The following is a 27,066-nucleotide window of genomic DNA, read 5'->3' as shown; positions in this document are numbered from 1 at the left end:
GCATTAGTAAATGTTGAACTATGGTAGCAATGCTGTATTTAAGTATACATTAACTATTGAAGCCTTATTGTAAAATGTGACCACAATATCTGGCATGTCCCACCTGAGATGCAGTAATATGCTTTTTAAACAGCTGACTTGGTTTTAAAGCAGAGCCCTTTATTATTTTATAGCGGCAAATAGAAGCTTGTTTTACATTGCATAATTCCTATGGTAAACTTGTTGCTGTTATACAATATATTCACGAACATGCTGTCAGCCTCCTCTCAGTTTGATATCGACTAACCTCTTCTTAGAAACACAAAGGTTGTGGCTTCATAAAAGCATTTCCAGTGTTCAGTTGAACATCTGCAGAACAGCTGAAGTGACTGGCGTGTGTGTCACAGTGTTGCAAACAGCGGCTGCAGTGAGAACCCTTCACAACGCAAGAGATAAATCTGTCCACACCTGCTTTTTGCTGACTCCTCTGAGAGCGAGTACAATCCCAAACTTGTGACACTGAGAGCCTCCAGAGCCTGCTGGGAGATTTCTTTTTCCTTTTTTTCTTTTTTATTTATTTTTTTTTTACCACTCAGTGCCAATTTTAGTCTTTATTTTTCATTCTGTCCTTTTTTCCAGATAATGAGAGAGATCCAGGAACATAAGATCAAAATCTATGAGTTCCCAGAAACTGATGACGAGGAGGAGAGCAAGCTAGTGAAGAAGATCAAGGTTTGTGTCTTCAAATGCTACATTACATAATACATACAGTTGAAGTCAGAATTATTAGCCTCCCTGAATTATTAGGCCCCATTTATTTTTTTTCCCTAATTTCCGTTTAACGGAGGGAAGATTTTTTTCTGCACATTTCTAAACATAATAGTTTTAATAACTCATTTCTTATAACTGATTTATTTTATCTTTCCCATGATGACACCAGATATTTTTCACGACACTTCTATACTGATTAAAGTGACACTTAATTAGGTTAAATAGGCGGGTTAATGATGCTCATTTCCTTAAATTTTGCTAACCAACAACTGCGGCTCGTTAATCGGATATTAACGGTTAACTAGTCAGATTAATATTAAATTATTATAAATTTTTTTAATTAATAACGTATCTATTTTGTGTCTGACACATGAAATATTGCATTTTAAAATACTGATTTATTTTAACATGCTAGCAGATTAATAACAGAACATAACAACAGAGCATCTTCACGCACCTGCAGTGTTTCCAACAGCATAGAAAAACCGAATAAACTAAAGAAAATGAATAAAATAAATAGGCCTGCCCTAAATTATTTTCCACTTAAATGAATAATTTATATTACAAAACAAAAACACTGACTGATCCTTTTTAAAAAACGGCATAGGCTGTTTTTTTTCCAATCATGTTTTTTCTTCAGTCAAATAAAAATAGCAGACTTCCCCAAATCGCTCGCTCCACGGAAAATATGCATTTATTTAATGTCCCTCTGTTATTTTTATATCATAAAACCTTTTAACATGTTTAATAGAAATCATTATTTTAAAGTTGATTCCATTTTGCTTCTTTGGCAAATATGTCTGTAGGCACGTGTGGTTACACACATTACAGTCCCGCGAGTTGACAAATATGTGTTGCAGTTGAACAAGGGGCCGATCGTAAAGTGAAACGGCTATAAACTCCAGCAAGATAAAGTCACTGTATGCAGAACCACAGACCTTTATCTGTAAATAAATTAAAATTATGGAATCTGTGTACATCCTAACTGAAAGCTACATCGTGTTTGCTGGCGCCATGCATCACGCACCAGTCAGCCAGCCAGTCAATCAGTCAGCACGTAACTTAAAAGGGTTTAACAAATAGCGAACAGCACTGCTACGGTTACAGAAAAGTTTGCGATGTTATAATTCAATTACCTTTTAATACATTTTGTTGCGATTATAACTCGCTATTAAAAACAACAACAACAACAATGACTTGTTTTGAATGGGAAGCTGTAATGTAGCCATGAAGGGATGCATTTTGGTGTGGCGCCTCGCCATGGAAGAATGAATGTAGCAGAAACCATGCTCTTTAAAAGTTCTCTTTAGTTGTCTTGACAACACAAACACTGCTCTGGGATGAGCGGCGTGCAAAACACTTGCGGCTTTTATTAAACCATTCAAAAGATGCCCCTTTTAACGGAAAAAAGCGCATTCGATCGGCCCCTTATGCAGCCAAACTAATAATATATAAAATAATATTTTTTAATCGTTTAACCGATACCATTAATCGGTTACAAACGCACCCTTTTGGTTAACGGTTAATAGATTATTTTAAGCATAGTTAGGGTAATTAGGCAAGTTATTGTTTAACGATGGTTTGTTCTGTAGACGAAAAAAATATATAGCTTATAGGGGCTAATGATTTTGACCTTAAAATGGTTCTTAAAAAATGTAAAACTGTATTTATTCTAGCCGAAATATAAAACAAATAAGACTTTCTCCAAAAGAAAAATATTATCAGACATAGTGTGAAAATTTCCTTGCTATGTTAAACATCATTTGGGAATTATTTAAAAGAGAAAAAAATAATAATCAAAGGAGGGCTAATAATTCTGACTTCAACTGTACATACTACAATAGATAATACACACACTTTATGCTGTGTTATACTGTTTTCTATCATTTCTTTGGAAGTGATCATTGTGCATATTTAAATTAACAGTCAAGGAGACGCTTATTGTGGAAGATTTAAAAAAAAGCTAAACTGGTTCATTTGTGTTTTTGTTAATTGAAAATTGGCTAGAATAAAATGTAAACATTAGATTAGAAATCTGCAGTTTACTGAAACAAGTTGATCTACTGAGCTAGCTAGAAAAAAACTAAACTTGCAATGGAAATAAAGACTATTTGGATGGAAAATACATTTATTACTTTATTCAATATATTGTAATGTTTAACGTAAAGCTTTTCATGCAGTTTTAGTTATTACTTTAATAAGAAGCACATCACACCTGTTCTTAGGTCTTTACACCGGCTCCCAGTTACATTCAGAATTGATTTTAAAGTATTACTAGCCTATAAATCACTAAATGGCCTAGGACTTCAATACATTACAGATTTGCTAATACAGAATACAAACCTAACAGATTGCTCGGATCTTTAGGATCATATAAACTAGAAGTTCCAAGAGTTCAGTCAAAGCAGGATGAATCCACCTTCAGCTCCTATGCCCCTCACTGCTGGAAACAGCTTCCACAAATGATCAGATGTGCTCCAACATTAAGCACGTTCAAATCAAGAGTGAAAACACATGTTTAGCTGTGCCTTTACTAAATGGGCACTGTGCTGCGTTCAACAGATGGAACGTCTTTATTTTTTTTTAAATTTGTTTCTACCTGTTTTAACACATTTTAACCTCTTTTATCTGTTTTAAATAATTTTTAATTCTTTTAATGATTTTTAATCATTGATTATTTTATTCTTCTTTATGTAAAGCACTTTGAATTACGACTGTGAATGAAATGTGCTTTATAAATAAACTTGCAAGAGCTGCTCCCATTAAACCCATTTAACTTTTTAAAATATTTCATTTCATCTCAATTTATTTGAGTTCCTGGTGTTTATTTATTGCTCTACTTTCAAACAAAGATAATTAAAACTAAGTTTAATATTTATTTATTCAATATATTACTAAAACAATAATTTTTTATAATATTTTTAGATGTTTGTATTTTTTTCTATCCATTCTTTTCAAATGTAAAGCTTTTAATACAGTTTTAGTTATTACTTTATTATAAACGGTTTCAATTTAAACCAATTTAACTTTTTAAAATATTGTTTAAAAAATGTTTGTTTCAAATATCAGAAGGTTTTATCAAATGACTTAACTAGATTAGTTATAAAATAACAATGAATAATTGCTCTAAAGCTTTTATTCCTATATTATAATCTCAATATATAATAATAAATTAGGCATGGGCCGGTATAAGATTCTGATGGTATCATATAACCTTGGATAAAACTATCACAGTTTTAAAGTATTGTGATTACTGCTCTAAAATATATACTTTTTAAATGTCTGAGTAAAAAACAAAAACCTTTTTTCCCTTTTGAATACAATATATTTTATTTTGAGAATATTTAAAATATTTTGGAACAGTAATCCTGTAAGACTACATAATTCAAATCAATAATTGACTTCTGTCTTCATTAGTTTCTAAAACACAGATTTATGTACAATTTAAAACGGCATTTTTGGGGATCTTTTCTGCTGGAGATACTGTTGATCTAAAAAAACGAAACAAAAAAATGTATATAAAAATCTAACACATACCTTAGGAACAGTATAGCAGAATATGTTTGCGGTTTTAAAACCTTGACTTTTCCAAACACCGCTATGCCTTGAAAACAATTATTGTTCCACGCCTATAATAGATTATTTAAAACCAAAGTTGTATTTGTAACATTAAAGTTAATGAAGTAATCTAACAAAAACATTTGATATCACTTGCCTTTAATAATATAAAAATATATTGTTCATCATTGGTACATGTTTATTAATGCATTTAGTAATGTTACCTAATCAGACCTTGTTGTAAGCACTACTATTTGCTTTTAAGTGACTGATAATAACCCTGCTTATAGTGCACTAAGTACCCAAATATTGGCTCCCTAATTTGTCCCACTGAGGAAATAGGTCAACTAAAGACACTCACTCACTGAGCACATTATTGGCATTCTCACCCTCACACACACACACACACACACACACACACATACACACATTAAGAGTCAATATGATCCTCTCCGTTTCATTCTAAATGCGTCTGTATGTTACATGTATGTTTTGTGTCCTTCAGGATCGTCTGCCGCTGGCTGTGGTCGGCAGTAACACCATCATTGAGGTCAATGGGAAGCGTGTCCGGGGCAGGCAGTACCCCTGGGGTGTGGCAGAAGGTAATAAGTGAAGGGTCGCCTCCGCCTGTTTGTGTTGTTTGTGTTGTGTGTGTTGTGTGTGTTGTTTGTGTTGTGTGTTTTGTGTATGTGTGTTTGTGTTTGTGTGTGTTTGTTTGTGTTTGTGTGTGTGTTTGTGTGTATAGGATAGGCTAAACCCTGAGGCTGTTGATTTTCTCTATAGATCACAGAAATGTCCCATAACAGAGCTGTGCTGAGTCTGAGTGATGTGTGTATGAGCTGAATGCAGTTGTTTATTTTCATTAACATTGTTTGCTAATGCTATAGTTTGCATCCCAGTCTTTGAATAAAGCTACATTTCCATCCACCTATTTTTATGTGTGTTTTGGATATGCGCATAAAAAATCGGTTGATGGAAACTCCAATAATCACATACATTTTGAAAATGATAATTTGAGTAGGATAAAATTATTCGATAAGAAAAGATTCGCATAAACTACAATGGAAACACTTTTACTGAATAAATTCCAATATGTGCATTAAAACAGTAATGTGATTTTGTTATTAGATAAAAATGTGTGTGAATAGACAGGATATTTCAGTTTAGCGCATAAAGTTAATTCGAATTATTGGGTGAAACTGCTAATTTGAACAGTGACATGAATGTGAAATATTTTCTTTTGATTTCAAGATGGCCTTTATTGCGGTCATAGCATTGAATAAAAATACATCCTCATTATTTTTTTTATTTCAGTTAAGGGTCGCTTCAAATGCAAGTAAATGGAGACGGATGAACGTACTGTTAAATTATTGAAATATTAGCTTTAAATCTCAGATGAATTATGAGAAAAAGATGGGTAAAACATAGTAAATATTTTAGGTTGTGCTAATGTTTAAGTGTTCGGCTGATTGAACTGATTATGAAAATTGTGAAAATGAGTAAATAGTAATACCTTTCTAAATAAAAGTCGTTCTATTTTTTTATCTTTCATAAGAGATATTTTGAAGGCTTGTATATTTAGGTTTAGTCCTTTCGCTTTAGTTACAATAGAAAGACTTTTCTTTTTTTGTGATGTTTCATTAATATTTACATACTTTATATTTAGTTTATTTTGTGCATATTTCGGAAAGGTGCACATCATTTTAAAATGCATGGGTGTCACAGACATGAAAGATTAAGCAGGTGACATTCTATAAATGAAAGCCACAATAAAGTGATTGTTTTAGTATGTTAAAGGTCATGTGATCAACACCCTTGGGTGTGCAGTGAGCTGGGCGTTGACTTCAAATCTGCAAACAGGAAGTGTGTGTGTCTTGACGTTTCATCGAGAGATCCTGTTGGGCTTGTTATAGTTATACCTTAACTTTACACATACAGTATGAAAAATGAGTACAGTTTAAAGGGTTAGTTCACCCAAAAATTGTAATATATTCACCATTTTCTTACCATAACATCTATAATAAGAAATGAACACATTGAAAGGCAATGGATACTGTTTTCTACCTTTATTTATATTCTGAGTGAGAATGAAAAGCAAACCGGTTTGGGACAAGTAAAGAGTGAGTGTGACAGAACTTTTGTTTTTGGCTGAACCAAACTCAAACGCTGCAGATATACAAGACGGTTTACTTGCATTGCTATGAATGGGACAAAGTGTAACACTTAATATGGTCTTTGATGAAGTCCCTAGACAAGGACTTTTGCCTTCCAGTCAAAATACTCAAGCGTTAATCTTTACAGACTGCCTTTTTTTGTTGGCTCTGTACAGTTTGTTTTTCTTTAAAAATACCAGATTGCGGTCTGCCTCACATCATTTATCGTGTCCTTCCAGTGTCATCTTCCAATCTTTGCTCCAGGTTATGTCTGTTCTTTCAGTGTTTGTACCCATGCCCTCAGGTTTCCATTGAAATGGCACAATTAGAGCTTAAGCAACGAAATGATAGGGACATATTGCTTCTAAATTTATGTTGCTGATATGAAAATATGTCATTTAAGAAAATATTTATTGTGTGTTGAACAGTCCATTAAGTCAGTCTACTGGTCTGGCGGGAGCGTTTATAGCTTAGCATAAATCATTGAGTCAAATTAGACCACTAGCATCTGGCTAAAAAAATGTTTAAAAAAGAGTTTTGATCTATTTCCTGTTTAAAAGCTTATAAACTTTGACAAAAAATTTAATTTTAATTTTCTGGGCCAATATATATAGGAACTATGCTCTCATTCTGGTCTAATCAAGAAATTTTGCTGACGTACCATAACTGCAGCAGGTGCAATGAAATTACACAGTGCATTACCTAGCTGGGGACTATTTTAGGCACTGTCTAATATCATTATGATTGCTGCAACCATGGTGTGTGTGTGTGTGTGTGTGTGTGTGTGTGTGTGTGTGTGTGTGTGTGTGTGTGTGTGTGTGTGTGTGTGTGTGTGTGTGTGTGTGTGTGTGTGTGTGTGTGTGTGTGTGTGTGTGTGTGTATATATTGTTGTATAAATGCAATATCACACTCGTAGCAGTGCGATATGGCTGTTTGTGTGTGTGTATATATATATATTGTGTAATATCATGATTGCTGCAACCATGGTCTGTGTGTATGTGTGTGTGTGTGTGTGTGTATATATATATATATATATATATATATATATATATATATATATATATATATATATATATATATACATAYACACACACACACACACACACACACACACACACACCATGGTTGCAGCAATCATGATATTACACAATATATATATATATATATATATATATATACACACACACACAGCCATATCGCACTGCTACGAGTGTGATATTGCATTTATACAACAGCTCAACATCACAATCCTGTATATACATAAGAAAATTAAACACGGAGAGTCTAAAAACCTTTTTTTTATTAGGAACTACCTTCATCCGCAATTTATTCACATTTGCAGCTGACGTCAAAAAACGGTTAAAACGGTGCATGTAATGAATTACAGCGATTTTACCAACTTTACCACCAGAACAGCATGTCATTACAATTATAAAAGAAGACACTTCAATCCTGGTTGGTGGATCTTAAATCAGGGTTATTTTGTACATTAACATAACCAATATCTAAACAGCAGCCGATATTAACTTGTACCTTGTTACATTTGCCATGCAAAAACAGTGCAAAGCTTAACGCGCACGCTGTGTGTGTCCGCTGTGTGTGCGCATGAATTTTGTATTTACATTGTGTGTCATTCATCATTGCAGAAAGGCTTTAATTAACTCCACAACAAATACATCAAATAATCATTGGGAAAGTTCTTACTGTAATATTTCTCACAAGTGTTATGTTAGATCTGCTTCCGTCATGTCTGTCACTGTGCTGTTAATGAGCCGAGGCAGAAATTGAGGGCACACTCTGACAGGCATGTGGGACTGGTGGACGAGGAGAACTAGCATCAAAGGCACAGGCATTCATTTAGGCATTCATCCCCCACTCATTTAGCCCTGTGAGTTTTGGCTTTAAAAAACAGCATTTTAGAATAAAAATGCTCCCTGTCAAGACGAAGAAAAATATTCATACTGCCTAAAATGCATGATACATAAACGATCATGCACAGTAGGCTTGCACATATTTTGTCAGCATCCATGTTTGTAGTCCACCACTTATGTAGTATTCACATGTGGGGCTTGACGAATCAGGGAATGATATGAAATACTAAGAAAGCCAGTCAGAGAGAGGTTGTGGATGATGAGAGATGATCAGGAAGGCCACGGCTGTGATTACTGTATTTGGATCCAGTGGTTATCTGTGTTTTAAGAGGGTGAGTTTTGAATGCCTGGGATGCTTTCAGCAGCATGTAAGCACACAGATGGCATGCGGTTTGGAAGGAGGGAGGTCTGCTTCATTCATTCGATAAGTGACGCACACGCAGTAGGAGACTCAAGCCAGGGCCAGATCTACTGCCACCTGTTGTCCATTTTAGGCATTACAGTGGCTGAGTAATGAGTTTGTTCCAGAGAGCGTAATTGTAAGGTCAGAACTTCAACAATCAAAGCATTGGGGTGGTTTAAAAATTTTGTTTTCACAGAGCAGTTTATTTTGTTTAGTTTTGTTTGTTTTCTTTTTTTGGTTTGTTTTCAGTGGGCGGTCTATTTATGTTTATGCTTATTTGATTGTAGTTTGGTTTTGAGTCATTTTGATTATTTGTCATTAAGAAGTTTTTTTGTGTTTTTTTTGTAGATTTTATTGTGTTTTCTTTATACTTGTTTGTTTTTAGTGAGTGATTTTATTTGTTTGTTTGATTATAGTTTGGTTTTGGGTCACTTTTTGTTGATTTTTTTATTGAGTAGTTTTGATTGTTTGTTTTGTTTAGATTTCATTGTGCTTCTTTTCTAATATTTGTTTGGGTCATTTTGTTTGTTTATTTGTTTGTTTGATCATAGTTTGGTTTTGGGTCATTTTGTTTGTTTGTTTGTTTGTTTGTTTGTTTGTTTGTTTGATCATAGTTTGGTTTTGGGCCATTTTTTTGTTTATTTTTTTTTTATTGAGCAGTTTTGTTTGTTTGTTTTGTTTGGATTTCATTGTGTTTTCTTTTCAAATTTTGGTTTGGGTCATTTTGTTTGTTTGTTTGTTTATACTAGATTAGTTTTGTTGGTGTGTTTTTTTTGGTTCCTTTTCGGTAAGAATTTTTTTTTTTTGCATTTTTATTTATTGTTGTAATTGTTTTTGATCAGTTTGGCTTGTTTTTGTGTGTATTAGTTATTTTGTTTCAATGAACTTTATTACATTCATTCATTTTAATTACATTTAATGCATAATAAACAAATTTTTTTTGTTTTCATATTTTGCTTCAATGTTTTAGTTTATTTATATACATCTGGGGGGTTGTTTTCAGTAAATGTTATACATGTTTTCAATAGTTGTTTCAGTAGTTGTTTTTGTAGTTTTAATGCACTGTTTTCTTTTGCTTTAGTGGAGAATGGGGAGCACTGTGACTTCACAATACTTCGAAACATGCTCATCAGGTACAAAACGATTTTTCTACACCAGCGCTGGTACCTAATGATGAAGATGGAATTCTCATAATTTCTTCATATTGACACTCAGCTAACCATTCAAAAACATCAGGGTTTACAGTATATTAGATGGACCTACAGCGATACAATTTTAGTTTTCTTTTTTTTATTAAATAAGCTTCCTATGCTCACCTAGACTGCATTCAAATAATCAAACACACACACACACACACACACACACACACACACACACACACACACACACACACACACACACACAAACACAAAATGTTGTCTAATATTTATACAATTCAAAACTCTATTCTGTTTTATAAGTTTAAAATGTTATTTATTCCTGTAATGCAAAAGTTTAATTCAAGCATATGATATGACACAATTGTTGTTTTTAAAAATGTAAAAACAGTTGATAATAATTAATATAGTTTTGTGGTAATCATTCAGTATTTCAGCATTTCCAAAACACAACTTTGAAATATAATGTTTGTTTAGCATAAATTTCTTTATTGTTTCTTCAGACGCATCTCTATTTTTAAAATATTTCTCCTCAACCACAGAACTCACATGCAGGACCTGAAGGATGTGACCAACAATGTCCATTATGAGAACTATCGCAGTAGGAAACTGGCTGCTGTCACTTACAATGGTGTCGACAACAACAAGAACAAAGGTCAACTAACAAAGTGAGTGTGTTTCACTAAAACAAGCTTAACACCCTATTTTAAACTGTTCTTTACCAAGTGTACACAAACATGGCCAGTGCTGTCTTCTGAGGTCAGTTTACTGTAAATGAATGTCTGTGGTTATATTGTGACAGACGTCTTAACCGGGACCCCACAGCTAGACTGACACATGCTAATAATGCTGGATTCACCGCAGTGGCACTAAACGCATCAGCACATTAGGCTTTTTAACAGCCACAGCTGTTCAAACTCGGCACAGATCTGCCACTAACCCTCATAATAAATAATAACTTCATAATACATAATAACTTAATACTACAAACATTTGCTAACCGGACATTCTAATACATGTAGAGCTCTGTCTAACTTCTTAAAGTGCCCTCTTTATGCAGCACCAGCTCTTTTGTCGCTAGCTGTGTTTCCATGCAAAGATGACCATTAAACTTATGTATAAACTGGAAAATTTGAGAATAAAGCATTGTTTCCGTCCAATGACTGCTGACAAATTTATTTTTTAAATATGAAATTTGCTGTAGTCGGAGAAGCCGCTGTGTACAGTGTTTTTTTGTTTTTTTTATATTTATATATAATAAAATAATTTAATGAAGAAGATGAAGCCAAAACGCAGTTAGTATCCATTAATTTATCCATTAATGCTGTTCCATAGCATTCATTTTTCTTATGGCTTTTTTGATGCACATGCTGGAATTTATTCAATACATTTGAAGAGTTTAGATGTAAGTGCCTTTTGGAATTCTCTTATACTATAAGCATTTTACTTAGCCCCTCATGTTTATTTTCAGTTATTTCATGGTAAAGGCGGTCAGAATAGCCTATTATTTGGAGGTATATCTAGCTGCAGAACCGCAGAACCACACACATTTCAGGCACATTTTAGTCACAAGAATAAAGAAAACATAATAGACCATCTAATTGTAGGATTAAGTGTAATAAACTAATTCAGGATCTTAATATTATCATACTTGGTTAAAATCACTTTGTTGTAAAATATAAAAAGCAAACAATAATGTGTCACATTAAAATGAATTAGCCTACTATAGTTAATCATTTAAACAATATATAATATAGTTATAAACTAATTATCTTAACTGATTTTCTGATTATAAACTACTATCTTTTACTAAACTGTCACAGCTGTTTGTTTTCTATATATACTTATATATATATATTTACTTATTATTATTATTATTATTATTATTATTATTATTTCATTATTAATAGTTGTTATTAATTGTTTCTATTGCTAAATTTTGGTTTAAAAACAATATATTTCCTACTATAAACTACTACAGTATTTAATGTGGGAAATTATACAATACACACTATTAAATATTAAAATACACACTATTAAATTGCTTGAGTAAAATAGTAATATAGTTTTATACATTTGTTACATGTAAAAAGATTTTATTACATGTAAAATGTATTATTGCCTATATTAACTTGCTATTATTTCCTTCATCTTAAATGAATCCATTATATAAATTAAACCTGTCCAATTTAGATCTTTCAGCAAGGCCAGCAAACATATAATAATGACTGATCATCTATGATGACTGATAGAAAACTGTTCAGTCTATTATATTGAATGGCTATCGGAAACAACGCTCCCCATTCGCCCGTCTCGATCGCAATATATGGTTTGCCTAGATTGTGTGTGCCAGATTGTGTGGGCCTAAAACGTGTGTGGTTCTGCAGGCCTGCAGCTGGATATTATTGATTATTTGCCATAAAAGTTAAACTACTGAATCAAGACATAGGAGCCTGAGGAAAAATGCTAATTTTAGAAAAACATTTTAGATGGCATCTAAACCCTTCATATGTTTTCATCATTGTTTATCCATTTTATTGAGGTTTTTATGCACACTTTCATAATTTATGTCCATCTTTGCATTTTTATTAAGCATTTTTGTATGTGATATTTGAAAATTCACATTCAAATAGATGGATGGAAATAAGGCTATTGTTTAAAACGGTCTGAGAATCCACAATTTCTGAACTCCAGGAGTTTCCAAAATGATGAAAATTGTGTGAATCTCCAAACATATATGGACCTAACTGTACACAGCAGTTTTACATATTTTGTGATTCATTTTTATTTGATATTTTTCCCTGTTTATGCTTTTGAATTGCATAATGGCACCTTGATCTCTCTATCAACAATATTTAACTTTGAAAAAAGTTGATTTTTATTAACATTAACATAAAATTATTGTGAATTTTATTAACATTACTTATAGTTTGTAAGTGCTGTATATTACAGTATTTTACAGACTTATTTCTCTATATATTATTTCTTATATATTTTTTCAAATAAATAAAATGTCAATAAAAGGCACTTTTTTAAACTCTAAAGTAGGGCTGCTCGATTTTGGGAAAAATCATAATCACGATTATTTTGGTCATAATGGTAATCACAATTATTCAAAGCGATTATCAGTTGAAGTCAAAATGATTAGCGCTCCTGAGAATTTTTTTTTTAAATAAATATTTCCCAAATTATGTTTAACAGAGCAAGGAATGTTAACAGTATTTCCTCTAATATTTTTCTTAATATTTTTAAATATTTTGAAACCCATTTTAAGGTCAATATTATTAGCCCCCTTAAGCAATATATTTTTGATTGTCTGCAGAAGAAACTACTGTTATACAATGACTTGCCTAATTACTCTAATTAAGCCTTTGAATCGCACTTTGAATCTGAATGCTTGTATTTTGAAAAATATCTAGTCAAATATTATGTACTGTCATCATAGCAAAGATAAAAACCAGTTATTACCAGTTAAAACCAGTTATTAGAAATGAGTGATTAAAACTATTATGTCAATAATTCTGACTTCAACTGCATATATACAGTTATTTTTCCACTCTCCAAAGGAAAGTGAAATAAATACAATAGAATAAAAATATGAAACAAACTGTGCTTTAAGCATCTTTACTGTATTAAAAACACTTAAGCTACAAAAGTCCTTCAGTCAAGAGCAGTAAGGGATTTTCTCCTTTTGCTGTTTGATTACTAATAAAAACAGGCGGCAGCAGGAATATCGCGCTGCCACTTTAATGATTTCTCTTTCACGTGTCTTTCGATTCTCAACACGTTAAGATGACTTTAGATGTGTGTGTGCTCTGCTCGTCTCAGTGTGTGTAAGAGACCGAATGCTGACCGCATGCTTCTGACTGTGTGTGTGCACCGCACACACACAAAGGCATGTGGTCTTTCGCGCTTTTAAGAGCAACTGAAAAGGGGGCGGTATATGATGGAATAATCGTTTATCTTGAATAATGTTTTTTCATAATCGTTAGAATCCAAAATCGAAATCGGATTTTCGATTAATTGCACAGTCCTAATCTAAAGTTGAATTTTCAACATTAAAAGTCAACAGAGCAGATATCAAGGTTCCATAATACAATTCACAACCGTAAATTAACAGAAAGCACTTCTGAATCTAAAATACAGAAACTGTTTATTAACATATACTCTTTATAGTGTATATTGTATAAATTCCTAATTTTTGAATTTCCTTCATTTCATTTCATTAGTGTGAAAACAGTTTTTGTGCTGTGTGGCCATTTTTCTAAAATTTGCACATTTTCGTTTGGCATAGTTTTAATTGGAGGTTTCAGTTTGTGCAATTTGAAGGGTAATGGAAACACTTCTAGTTTTTGACAATTAAAGGCTGGCAACAAATAAGTTTGTTAAAAACTTAAATAGGTTTGATTTTTGAAACTTGGTAAATGATAATATCAAAAAAAGCATAGTTGGGGCACTAGAACCAAAGCATAAGAACAGGAGGAAGAACATTCATCTGCTAACATTGTTGTTGTTTTTTCTAACACATGATGCACTGTGAGCATGCTAAGTGTGTGTGTTTTTTTATTTTAGACCTGACACAGTTGAAGGCATGTAAGTGTCGTGCATACGTTCACATTTGTCTCGTCCTCTGCTCTCTGTTTTTATTCCTTTCTCCTTGTCTGTTTACATTAGGAGTCAGGCAAACTGCTCAATGTTTCTTAGTGTTGTAACTGCAGTTCTGATTTTTTATTAGGAGCACTGTTCTGTAGTAACAGCTTTTAGATGTCCTTTATTTTGCCATTTTTATGTCAGTTGTACCTGGTTTTAGAAACTGGTAGCATTGATACAATTTTAATTTTTTATTTATTTTTAAGAAGTCTGTTTTGGTCTATTTTTGATGCTGTCTATAGCAGAAGTAAAGGCCTTTACAGACCAAATTTGTCCTTTTTTGAAATGAAACCACATGTTGCTTTCAGTAAATAGTCATTACAGTATTTTTTCCTTTAATTTGCCAGGTTTGTTGTGATCTTTTTTTTAAGATTGTTTTTTTATGCTTTTTAGTTTTTTCATTTGAGAATACTCTTAAAAAAAACTAAATATTCCAGTGATTAGAAAATAATTATAACGTGCATCCATTTTTTCATAAATGAATTGTTCTTGCTTAATTTTCTTTCCATCGTTGTGTACAGTCTTTCAGTCCTCTGATAATCCTGTCCAGATTTTCTGGATTAATTATCTCGACTAGATAGATGGATGGATAGATAGATAGATAGATAGATAGATAGATAGATAGATAGATAGATAGATAGATAGATAGATAGATAGATAGATAGATAGATAGATAGATAGATAGATAGATAGATAGATAGATAGATAGATAGATAGATAGATAGATAGATAGATAGATAGATAGATAGATGGATAGATGAATAGATGATATACTAATTTTTGTGTTATTTTAGATATCCATAGTTATGAATACTTTTTGCAAAAAGAAAAACACGTAGAAGAAACATGGCAACCAAACTTTTAGTTGCAATAAGTAACCTGCATTTATACTGAATTATACATTTTAATTTTAGTGTACCAAATTAACATTTATAATCAACTGATAGCATAATATAATATAATATAATAAAATATAATATAATATAAGGAAATATAAAATGGAAAGAAAACAATTTCTATCTTGTCTAATTATTTACATCATTATAGCAGCATTCAAGTGATGATAAGATATAAACACATGAAGACAGAATATATATTCAGTATATATGTGCTTTTTCCTTTAAAAGTAAGAGCTTTGTTCTTTGTTTCAATACACAGTTGAAACCAGAAGTTTACATACACTTAAAAAACGGTTATGTACATTTATATACTATGTCAGATGTTAAATGTGTCTAAACATTTTTGTTCTTTTAGGTAGGTTAGAATTACCAAGATTGTTTCTGTTTGCTTTATAGCAAATTAGATATTTTTTTGAGAATTACTTTCTTGAAAGTCAAAAGTTTACATGCAATAAGATTTTTGTGCCTCTGAAAAAGCCCAGATGATGGTGTCAAGGATTTGGAAGTTTCTGATTGGCTGAAAAATGTTTGAGTTAGTCTAAGGGGCACCTGTAGATAGTATTAAAGGCAAACCTCAAACACTACTTCCTTGTGTGACAACATGGGAAAATCAATCAAGAATCTAACCAAGACATCAGAAAGAGAATTATGGACCTCCAAAAGTCTGGTTCTTTTTTGGTAACAATTTCTAGATGCCTGAAGGTTCCACATTCATCTGTAGATTCTGCCTCCCAGAGATGAACATCTTATAGTGCGAAATGTGTGTATCAACCCGAGAACACAACCAAAAGACCTTGTGAAGATGCGAGCTGAAGCTGGTAGGAGAGTTTCATTGTCCACAGTGAAACTAGTCCTGTACCGATATGGGCTGAAAGGCCACTTAGCAAGGAAGAAAAATAGATGGCGTCATAAGGAAAGAACATTATGTGGAAAATTGAAGTAACAACTCACGACATTAGCCAGTAAATTAAAACTTTGCCGCAAATGGGTCTTCCAAATAGACAATGACACTAAGCATACTGCCAAATAAGTTAAAATGTGGCTTAAGGACAACAAAGTGAAAGTTTTGGAGTGGCCATCACAAAGCCCTGATGTCAATCCTAGATCAAATTTGTGAGCAGAGCTGAAAAAGCATGAGCAAGCAAGGCAGCCTACAAATCTGACACATTTACAGCAGTTCTGTGAGGAGGAACGAGCCAAAATTCCAGCAAACTATTGTGAGAAGCTTGTGGAAGGAGACCCAAAACATTTGACCCGAGTTTAAAGGCAATGCTACAAAATACTAAGGAAATGTATGTAAACTTTTGACTGTCTAAAAACTAATCAAAACTTCTCAATCAAAATATTCCCTCAATATTCTGGCATTTACAGTCGCCAATATAAATCACTTTGGGGATCTTAACTGATCTAAAAGAGAAAATGTTTAGTATGATTTAACAACCAAAAATTAAAAAATGGTTAAGTGCCTTTGTGTGGATGTAAACATCTGATTTCAACTGTATATGGTCATACATTCAGAGCAGAAAAATGTGGGTGAAAATCATCAAAACTGATGGTGGTGGCTGGCACCTTTTTAAAGAATATTGGCAGGGAAAGAGTTAATTGCCTGGTTAACATGCTCTGATTGTTTGATAATTGACTTTGGCTTTGCTCTTTGGAGAGGTGTTGATCTTGCGGCTGCACACTAACACAGCTGCGGTTCAGCTTACTAACTCTCATTCCTCAAACACTGCACTGGGTCCTAAAACCTTCCTCATCAGGGTCCTCTTTCCCCTACTGCTCCTGTCCTGCAGGTGGATTTGTTTCTAAAAGCTTTTTATTAGTAAATGAGCTAATGAATATTTGTTTGTGCATCTGCCCCTGCTTTGCTTTTAATTTCCGTGTGAAAAGGAGCCCTCTGGCACAGATGGAGGAGGAGAGGAGAGATCATGTGGCAAAGATGAAGAAGATGGAAATGGAGATGGAGCAGGTGTTCGAGATGAAGGTCAAGGAGAAGATCCAGAAACTCAAAGACTCTGAGGGAGAGGTAACATTTCACAAACACCCAAGGGCTCTATTTTAACGATCTAGGTGCAAAGTCTAAAGCGCTGGGCGCAAAAGCATTGAGGGCATTAAAGCAAAATCCACTTTTGCTATTTTAAGGACAGAAAAATTAAAAGGGTTGTGCTTGTTCTCTTAATGAGTTATGGGTGTCTTTTGAGTATAAGGTGCATTAAACCAATCAGAGTCTCAGCTCACATTCTCTTTAAGAGCCAGCTGCGTCGCACCATTAACTATTTACATGGCGGACTTTGTAAGTGGAAAATCTGAATGGAAAAATCTGAATGCTTCACTAACAAGAAAACGGTTAAACAGACCATCATTCAGCCTTTTTACTTTCACCTTACATTAAAGATGCAGTAGGTGATCTAGCAAAATGCTAACCGGTTAGCATATTATCTGTGGACAGCAGGGAAAAGGCTGTGTTTCAAAGCCACGCCTCCTGAAATCTCGAACGCGCGCACCGAGACATGACAGCAGACAACCCACTAGTTCAGTGGTACTCAAACTTTTTTCATCAAGTACCACCTTAGAAAAAAATTCTCTCTCCAAGTACCACCAAAATGAGCAGTATTGAAATTCAGTAGTGTAGTAGGCCCAGTAAAGCAGCTACAACTCTGCACAGTTAAAAAAACGTGGCAGATTACCTCAGAAATATAGGCTATATGTCATATATGGCATATTATATACATCATTTTTGATAAATTTTGAAATGTATTTAGCATGTACATGACATATTTCATTCCTCCACGTACCACTAGAAGGAAGCCCACGTACCACTAGTGGTACACGTACCACAGTTTGAGAACCACTGCACTAGTTCATGTCATTCGCCAGTTAGAAATGTAGTTAGTGATTGGCCGGTGGCATGCTGTAATTTCACCTATTACTAAGACATACTTACATGCTATTTCAAAGTGAATATTCAGAGAAGGATGGTAAACAATACTGGGAGACTGACATTGTTCAAAAATGAAACAATGTGAATATAAAAGCAACTTCAGCTCAATAAAGCAGGTTAGACGGATAGTGCTATTTACTGCTGTTTTGTTGTTGAACTAAATAAAAATCTACATTATCAATGCTGTAAAATGTTCCTTATGAAACTGACAATAGTCACATCAATCTTTCGCCGGAAGATTTCGGTGGCTGAACAACACCACCAAACCTGTTTAAAACCCTGTCCATTTACTAACTAGAATTGATCTGCAATACATTATGAACACATTAAGTACATTGGATTTACTTTTGAATTTGGGTACAAAGTAGTTACCGCCACTATATAAAAAGTGAGATGTTTATACTCCATTTGAACGACTGTTAGTGAATCTGTATTTTCTCTGCTGGTGTTTTGTCTGTTCAGCTGCAACGGCGTCATGAACAGATGAAGAAGAACCTGGAGGCGCAGCATAAGGAGCTAGAGGAGAAGAGACGTCAGTTCGAGGAGGAGAAGGCCAGCTGGGATGCCCAACAACGCATTCTGGAGCAGCAGAAACTGGACGCTTCCAGGTACACACACATTTACTAAAGAGATCTGGGAACAAAATTTTGGTTTTGTCAACGAAATGAGTTCCCAACAAAGCCAGAGAGGAACATTTGTGTCTGACAGCAATGCTGCAGTGTTTTGTTTTTAGGATGATTGTTTTTAAGTGAATCTTTTAAAGGGATATTTCACCCAAGAACCAAAAATTCCCTCATGCTCTAGTGGTTTAAAACTTTTATGAATTTTTTTTCTGTTAAACACATAACAGGATATTCTGAAGAATGTTGGAAAAAAGCAGCTAATGACTAGTTTGGAATTTTTTCTTGATTATTGGGTGAACTGTCCCTTTAAGCCTGTGATTTAATGATTCATTCAGAAAGGCAGTCATTTGCTTTGTTTCAAAAGGTGTAAGCCATTTTGGATATATTTTGAAAAATATGAATCGCATATTTAAAAAATGACACCACCTGGTGGCTTAATATATGTTTAATATAATATATATATTAACCTGGTGGTTTAATATATAATTATATACAGGGCTTTACAACACCCGCCAAATGCAGGTAGATTTCAGCTCTGGCGGGTTAGACAGACACTAGCCACATTGGCTGGTTGGAAATCATTTTTAAATTGTAGTTTTCAACAATAAGCATGGCCCAATATTTGTGCAAATGTGATATTAGAATCGAGAAACACCAGGACTGACAAAAATAACTGTGTTTTTGGCGAGCAGAAGAATGGTGAATACAGAATGAGAGCATGATCACTCGCGCTAACAGCTGATGTGATGCACACGACTGTTAAAAATCACAAGCGCGCTCCCGTTTACTTGCGCAAAGCAACCAACCGTGCCTAGAAGAAGCGCAACAGGTGCAATTGGTTCCCTTTGAAATAGATTTTTAAAAAAATATACATATTCTTTTGTAAGCAGCAGCGGTCACTGCTTTCATTTGAATTATTCTTAGAAGAGTTTATTAACAGGCCTAACATTAACCGTGTGCATGGTATGTTTCACCTGCTTTCTTTTGTTTACAGTTATTTTTGTTAATATGGTTTAATTATCATTTTTAATACAATAACATTGCTTTAATGGGAGATTACTCCCCGTTTATGTTTAGTTAACTGATGATCTGGGACTTTTAGCCAGGATAGATTACTGTGCATCTTTTAGATACATGACAATAATGATTTTTTTAATGTAATGTTTTTTTAAAGAAAAGTTTTGTTGAATTAAAAAGTGCACCTATAAAGCTTTATTTTCCTTGATTTTACACATTAAATAATTGTGGCTAAGAAATACTTATTGGTGTGGTCGGAGATAAATTTGGTAAATCCTTAATTTTGAGCCCAGAAAAGTCATGAAATAAAAACTGATTGGATTGTGACACAGTCCATTTGCTCATGCACACTGAGCAAGCTAATACACAACACGCACAAGACGTTAAATAAATGAGAATGCATGTGGACATAACACAACATCTAAATCAAGTTATTTAGCATGTCAAAGTCAAATTTAAGCAAAATATATTTTCCCAACAAGAAAAGTGTGGCTAGTGAAAATGATGAGTGGCTAGTAATGTTGGAAATCTACTAGTAGCCACAGTGGATGGTAAGCAATAAAGTTAATGTCAAGCCCTGTATCCTTGTATGTATGTATGTATTTATGTATGTATGTATGGATGTATGTATGTATGTATGTGTATATATATATGTGTGTGCGTGCGTGCGTGCGTGTACATATGTATATATAAATTAGCCAGAGATTAAAAGATCCAAGATCTGCCAATCGTCTTAGATCAATTAGGCGAGGCACGAAGAACCAACCCCTGGTACAGTGCTGATTAATGATAATCAGCAAAATACTGATTATCATTATTGACAAACCTAACACCCTCTAGTATCAATCTCTAGTATCTGACTTGCCCCGTCCCCTTAAAGACGCTTCTCATTTGCTTTTCATTTGATGCACTTGAGCTCAACCACTCTCACTGGCAGAGCTGTGATAAAACAAAACACTATTGGCTGTTTTTCCCCACACTCTCTTCGTTTTTAAGTTAAGATTACATCAAACATTAAATAAAAATGCTTATTTCCAACATTTCATGAGACCTTTAATATAATGCCTGTAACAAAATAGAACACGTTTTTAAACTCTTATAAAATTTGACTCTCATTTTTCTCTCTCTCATTTTCAATTCTGAAGGACCTTGGAAAAGAACAAAAAGAAAAAGATCTTTTAAACCACTTGGACCATCACCGACATTCAAGTTGCCAACTATACCAGCCTGGAGCATCAGTCAGTCTGTCGACCAAACTCATTCATTTATATAAAAGCCCAATGATTGTGTTTTTTTTGTTTTGTTTTTTGCTTTAGTTTTGTGCGGGGAGATGGAGAGCCTCTGTGTTGCCCCACTGACCTGGAAACACTCATTGCTGTCCCTCCATCATGCTCCGTTTCCACATTTAAAAATATCGGTTCATTTTTTGCCAGACCTCACACAAGCTGAAAGCGCTTGATCTGTAACGAATAAATACATACAAACTTCTCAGAGATACAGTATGCAATATTGTTTGAAACGACAGCCTCTTTAGGATCAGTTTGTAAAATTCCTTTCTGCCGAATGTTTGTTTAGTGTTTTTAGGTCACTTCCTCCTTTACAACTGAAATATTGATTGGCCACGTTAGTAAAAACCTAAAGGCTGAATCTTACCTCAGGCATTTCTGTCCTTTAAACAATGCATTTTGTGGCTTTTTTCCCCCTTCCTGAAATGTTAAGCTCTTCCAATATTTGTGTAATTTAAATTATTTAGCCATGGACCTTAGCCATTCATTAAATGTTTTTTTTTATTTTTTATTATTGTTATTTTGTCATGTTTTTTCATATGATGTTCCAGTTCACTGCTTGCTGAAAGTTGTAGTTTATATTCATCTACAGAGACTTTATAAACGACTCATGATTTGTTCCTCCTACAAGGATGTGCTGTACAACATTATGCAAGTTTTACAAAAATGGAGGGTAATTCATGCATTATGAGGCTTTATTAAGTCATTTGTTGATGTCTATATTCTAGTGCTTAAAATGATTCCAGTTTTTGTCACGTAAACTGATAAAGGAGCAGTGAACTGACTTTTTTTTGGCCAGTTGTTTTGTTTTAGTTTTTTCTCTATAGGCTGTGTGTCCCATCTGAGCTGGCCTTCTCCAATACCACACTTAGCTTTCGGCCATGTACTTCTGCAACCTCTTTTTATAGTTTTGTTTCTCTTTATTTTGTTTTGCTTTTTCATTTTTATTGTACAAAGTCACATAATAAAACTGTGATGATGCCATTTTGAATTGTACGATTTGTTTTGTGTTTCTGTAGTTTTTATATGCAGTGTTTTGTTATTGCTAATAGCTAGCAGACAAACTTTGATCAAGTATTATAAGTGTTTTAATGGACCAACTTCTAAACTGTTTTGTAGTTTAAGATTTTAAATTTAAAAGTTTTAATTTCATACATTCATTTTTTTTCGGCTTAGTCCCTTTATCAATCAGGGGTTGCTACAGTTGAATGAACTGCCAACTTATCCAACATACCCAAATCACCTGTAGCGTATGTCTTTGGACTTGTGAGGGAAACCGGATCACCCAGAGGAAACCCACCTGAACACGAGGAGTACATGCAAACTCCACACAGAAATGCCAACTGACCCAGCCAAGGCTCAAACAAGCAGTCTTCTTGCTGTAAGGCAACAGAGCTACCCACTGCACCACCGTGATGCCAAGTTTGAAGTGAAAAGAACATTTTAAAATGTTTAATGTCACCCTTAAGGAAAATAAACGAGTAATCGATGGTAAAAACGATGGTAATCAGGGGTTTTGGCCTCTTCCAGGCTGGTTTCCAGCCATTTCCAGCCTGGTCTTAGCTGATCAGGCAAAACCAGCAATGTCCAGCTTAAACCAGGCTGGTCAAGCTGGTTTTAGCTGATCATTTTCCAGCCTGACCAGCTAAGAACAGGCTGTAAATGGTTGGAAACCAGCCTGGAAGTGGCCAAAACCCCTCTAAAACCAGGCTGGTCAACCAGCTAAAACCAGCCAACAAGCTTAGGTTGGTTTAAGCAGTTTTTTTCAGAAGGGTATAAACCCCAGGGGATGTTTAATATGCTTCTAGAATGTTTTCCAACTCTGTTGGCTTGTAACTGGTGTTCTAACAATTTATTCAACACATCAGTCATGTTAACATGTTCTAGCTCATGCTGACATTATTTGCTTTTTTTACTAAATCCATAATGTAATTTTAAGTTGTTTTGATTGACTAGTTTGTGTTTGGAAAAAAGCTAGCAAAACAAAATATATATTTCAAAACCAACTTTGATATTAACTTAAAAAAATAATGAAAGTTCAGAAAGTTAAATTTCAGATAGTTGTTGTAATGCTAAACATTACTTGCATGTTCTAATGATACAAGCATGTTGTGCCACGTTGTCATTCGTTCTGGTGTAGCATGTTTTAGCACATTTCTTGTTTGTTTTAGCACGACACTAACATGTTAAAGTTTTAACATCTTTGAATACGTTGCTAGCATTTTTAGCAAGCTGCTAGCTATTTTGTACTGTAACTTTTTTGTTGTTTAACCGTCCTCACCTTTGCTTTGATGTTGGTGTCTGTGAATATGCAAACAAGGACACAAGGCAAGTTGGTGTTTGCTATTGCTGTTATAAGGTGAGTGATTGCTGTTGAGGTCTGTATAGAGCCCGTGACATTTCTACATTTTGTGGTAAGCGCGTTTGTGGTAATTGCCAACATGCTACATGTGTTGCTCTTTAGCTTACAGAATGAAGATATTAAAGCTGCCTTAAAATGTTTTTTCCAGGTTTAACAGGAAGGTGGCAGCAAATACTGCATAATTATGTCATCTTTTCTGCCTTGACAGTTGAATGTATGTGAAAATTGTAGACGTAGAAAATATTCAATCATTTTCTTGTCGACTTAGTCCCTTTATTAATCCGGGGTTGTCACAGCGGAATGAACCGCTAACTTATCCAGCAAGTTTTTATGCAGCGGATGCCCTTCCAGCCGCAACCCATCTCTGGGAAACAACCACACACACATTCACACACACACACTACGGACAATTTAGCCTACCCAATTCACCTGTACCACATGTCTTTGGACTGTGGGGGAATCCGGAGCACCCGGAGGAAACCCACATGAAGGCAGGGAGAACATGCAAACTCCACACAGAAACGCCAACTGATCTGAGGTTCGAACCAGTGACCTTCTTGCTGTGAGGCAACAGCACTACCTACTGCGCCACTGCCTCACCCTGATGTAGAAAACAGATTAATGTAAACATTTTTACAGTAATGTTAATTATTTAGTTGGAGCTTTTATGCTAGCTCATTTGTTTTATTCTGCCTTCTAAAAATGAAGGGAAGGTTTTATATCAAATATGTGTAGATATATATATATATATATATATATATATATATATATATATATATATATATATATATATATATATATATATATATATATATATATATATATATAGATAGATAGATATATATATAGATGTAGATATGTATACAGGGAACAGTGTATTATCTAGCACCACCATGCTCTATGGTAAGTGAAAGAAAAGGACAGAACTGGCTCTTCCTGCAGATGAAGTGAGGATGAGATGGGTTTTAGTGATCATAAGAATGATGCAGACTGGACATTTGATCAGGTAAATTAGCTCAGAGGCAGACAACACATGTGTAGTACAGTATATAGTATAATATATAAACATTGTTAGTTAGTAGCTACATTATTCTGATGCTTCTGGATTATTTATTTGTTATAATATTTAATGGAGAAAATATTCATATTTACTTCATGTTGTATGCATGATAATACAATATTAGGTTTGTTTTTAATAATATTTAGCAAAAAAGAATGGAATAGTTGCAAGCTGTTGTAATATGAGTTGTTGGAAAGTATGTATAAGGTGTTATTTATAAGTTTTATTTTAAAGCTTATAATACTGCAACAACAATTAAATCATTTCAAACAACAAAATCATTCATTATAAGGAAAGTTCTAAATTTAAAATTTCTAAGTTAAATTCTCTGTTGGACGTTGTTGCCGTATGGCAACATATCATAAAATACCTTAAAAAAGAAATGTTTCCATTTTTTTTCACAGCACTTCAAGTTAAGCTATTTTCAGAAAAGAAAAACAGTCAAATACATTTTTAATAGATTTATCATCATGCGCGTGGTAAAGGGTTAAGTTGCTAGAATGTTTAAGCACATTATTAGCATGTACTAACACTGGTAGCATGTTCTGCCCTAATATTTACACATTATAGCTTGTTGCTAGCATGCTTTAGTGCATTATTATTAGCATGTTGGATTTTTTTCTGTTTTTTCTCCCGTTATGAAGATTAATCATGGGTTTATTATAAAAGCGTAGTCTCCATATTTGTGGGTGTATTGATTACAATTTGTATAGGCATGGTTTTATATGTGGCTATATCACCCTGCAGCCCAAGACTCACTGAAGCTAAGCTGGGCTGAGCCTGGTCAGTACCTGCATGAGAGACCACATGGTTTCAAAACTAGGTTGCTGTTGGAAGTATAGTGTTAGTGAGGCCAGCAAGGGGCATCCAACCCCAGTCCTAATGCCCCAGTATAGTGAAGGGCATACTGTCAGTGGCCAATGTCTTTCAGATGAGTTGTTAAACTGCGGTCCTGACTCTCTGTGGTCATTAAAAATCCCATTGCACTTCTTGTAAAGGTGTAACCCTGGTGTCCTGGCAAAAATTCCTATCACTGCCTCCCATCCACCGAATTGGCTCTTTCACTGCCTCTCCACTCCTCCAATAGCTGGTGTGTGGTGAGCGCACTGGTGGTGGTGTGGATAGACCCCCTCATGATTGTGAAGCGCTTCGGGTGTATGGCCGTACAAAATTATTGCACAATATATAAATACACATTAAATAACATTACACAGTTTTCCTATGCTAATCGTTAAATGTATTCAATGAAGTTCAATAGGATACAAATTCGAGAACTTGTGCAGCCCACAGTGTGAAAACAAAAACAAAAAAACAACAAGATGCAGTAAATTTACAATTTTGAAAATGAGAAAGGCAAGAAAGAAACATAAATCAGACAATTTCTCAAAATTAATCTTATAATTTTGACGTTTTTTCAATTATGATTTTTGTTTGTTTTTATCTACTGAGTTTTTATATGGTAATCGGCTTGTCTAAGTTTCACTTTGAACTGGAACATTTTTCTGCTAGTTCTTAGATCCAGAAATGGTTTAACTTTAGCCATGTGAGCTAATCAGGCTTGATAATACAGTGCTGAGGTCTGCATGTTCTTCTGAATACACGACCTGTGCACGCTCTAAAAAATGTTGAGTTTGTTCATAGTTGACCCAATGTTGGGTTAATACAACTCAGCATTTTTAAAGTGTGTGGTCTTTGCTATCACATGACCTCTGTCCTCGTTTTAAGTGTAACTCTTTAAATAAGCGCAGACCTTTGAGCTAATGGACGACTCATCAGGTGAAGTGACTCGTCTTCATTCTCTGATTGGTTAGCCACTATCCCTGATCATCAAGATAGATGTTGTTTAAGCCAATCAGCACCGTCATTTTAACAGCATGAGGTTACTGTAAATACTGAACCTTCTCCAGCAGTTTGTTTAGAAAGAAAGCAGAGAGTCTCTCTAAAAAGAAAAAATCAATGAGTCAAAGGTTCACACATGGAAACTGGCACAGTAAAAAAAATGGTGGCAGTTTGCAGCTTTTAAAGTCAACTATTGACAAGAAATTCAGAGAATAATCAATGGTGATCCGATGACCTGACGTTATTAGAGTAGTTTTGGGATTTCAGGTTAACTTGGCATCACTCTTGGTTTATTGAAGTCTTAGTTTAGCCTAAAATTAATATTAATACTATTGACAAGAAATTCAGAGAATAATTAATGATGATCAGATGACCTGACGTTATTAGAGTAGTTTTGGGATTTCAGGTTAACTTGGCATCACTCTTGGTTTATTGAAGTCTTAGTTTAGCCTAAAATTAATATTAATACTATTGACAAGAAATTCAGAGAATAATCA

At 34.1% G+C, this 27,066-nt stretch overlaps 1 protein-coding gene across 3 annotated transcripts in view; it reads left to right on the top strand.

Annotated features, from left to right (window-relative positions):
* Positions 1-22,299, top strand: part of septin7a (septin 7a) — a 94,417-nt gene extending 72,118 nt beyond the window's left edge. The window contains 8 exon segments of one of the 3 annotated variants that reach the window (NM_201161.1): positions 619-711; positions 4,814-4,910; positions 9,817-9,868; positions 10,435-10,560; positions 14,465-14,485; positions 17,332-17,467; positions 18,845-18,919; positions 22,161-22,299. In NM_201161.1, the coding sequence (NP_957455.1) occupies positions 619-711; positions 4,814-4,910; positions 9,817-9,868; positions 10,435-10,560; positions 14,465-14,485; positions 17,332-17,467; positions 18,845-18,919; positions 22,161-22,298 (738 nt within the window). In that variant the 3' untranslated portion in view covers position 22,299. 3 annotated transcript variants of the gene reach the window in all.
* Positions 22,300-27,066: the final 4,767 nt, after the last annotated feature.

Source organism: Danio rerio, chromosome 19 (assembly GCF_049306965.1).
Source record: "Danio rerio strain Tuebingen ecotype United States chromosome 19, GRCz12tu, whole genome shotgun sequence".
In the NCBI taxonomy this organism is placed as follows: domain Eukaryota; kingdom Metazoa; phylum Chordata; class Actinopteri; order Cypriniformes; family Danionidae; genus Danio; species Danio rerio.
The sequence above is the reverse complement of the archived record's forward strand: the minus strand, read 5'-3'. Positions and strand labels throughout refer to the sequence as shown.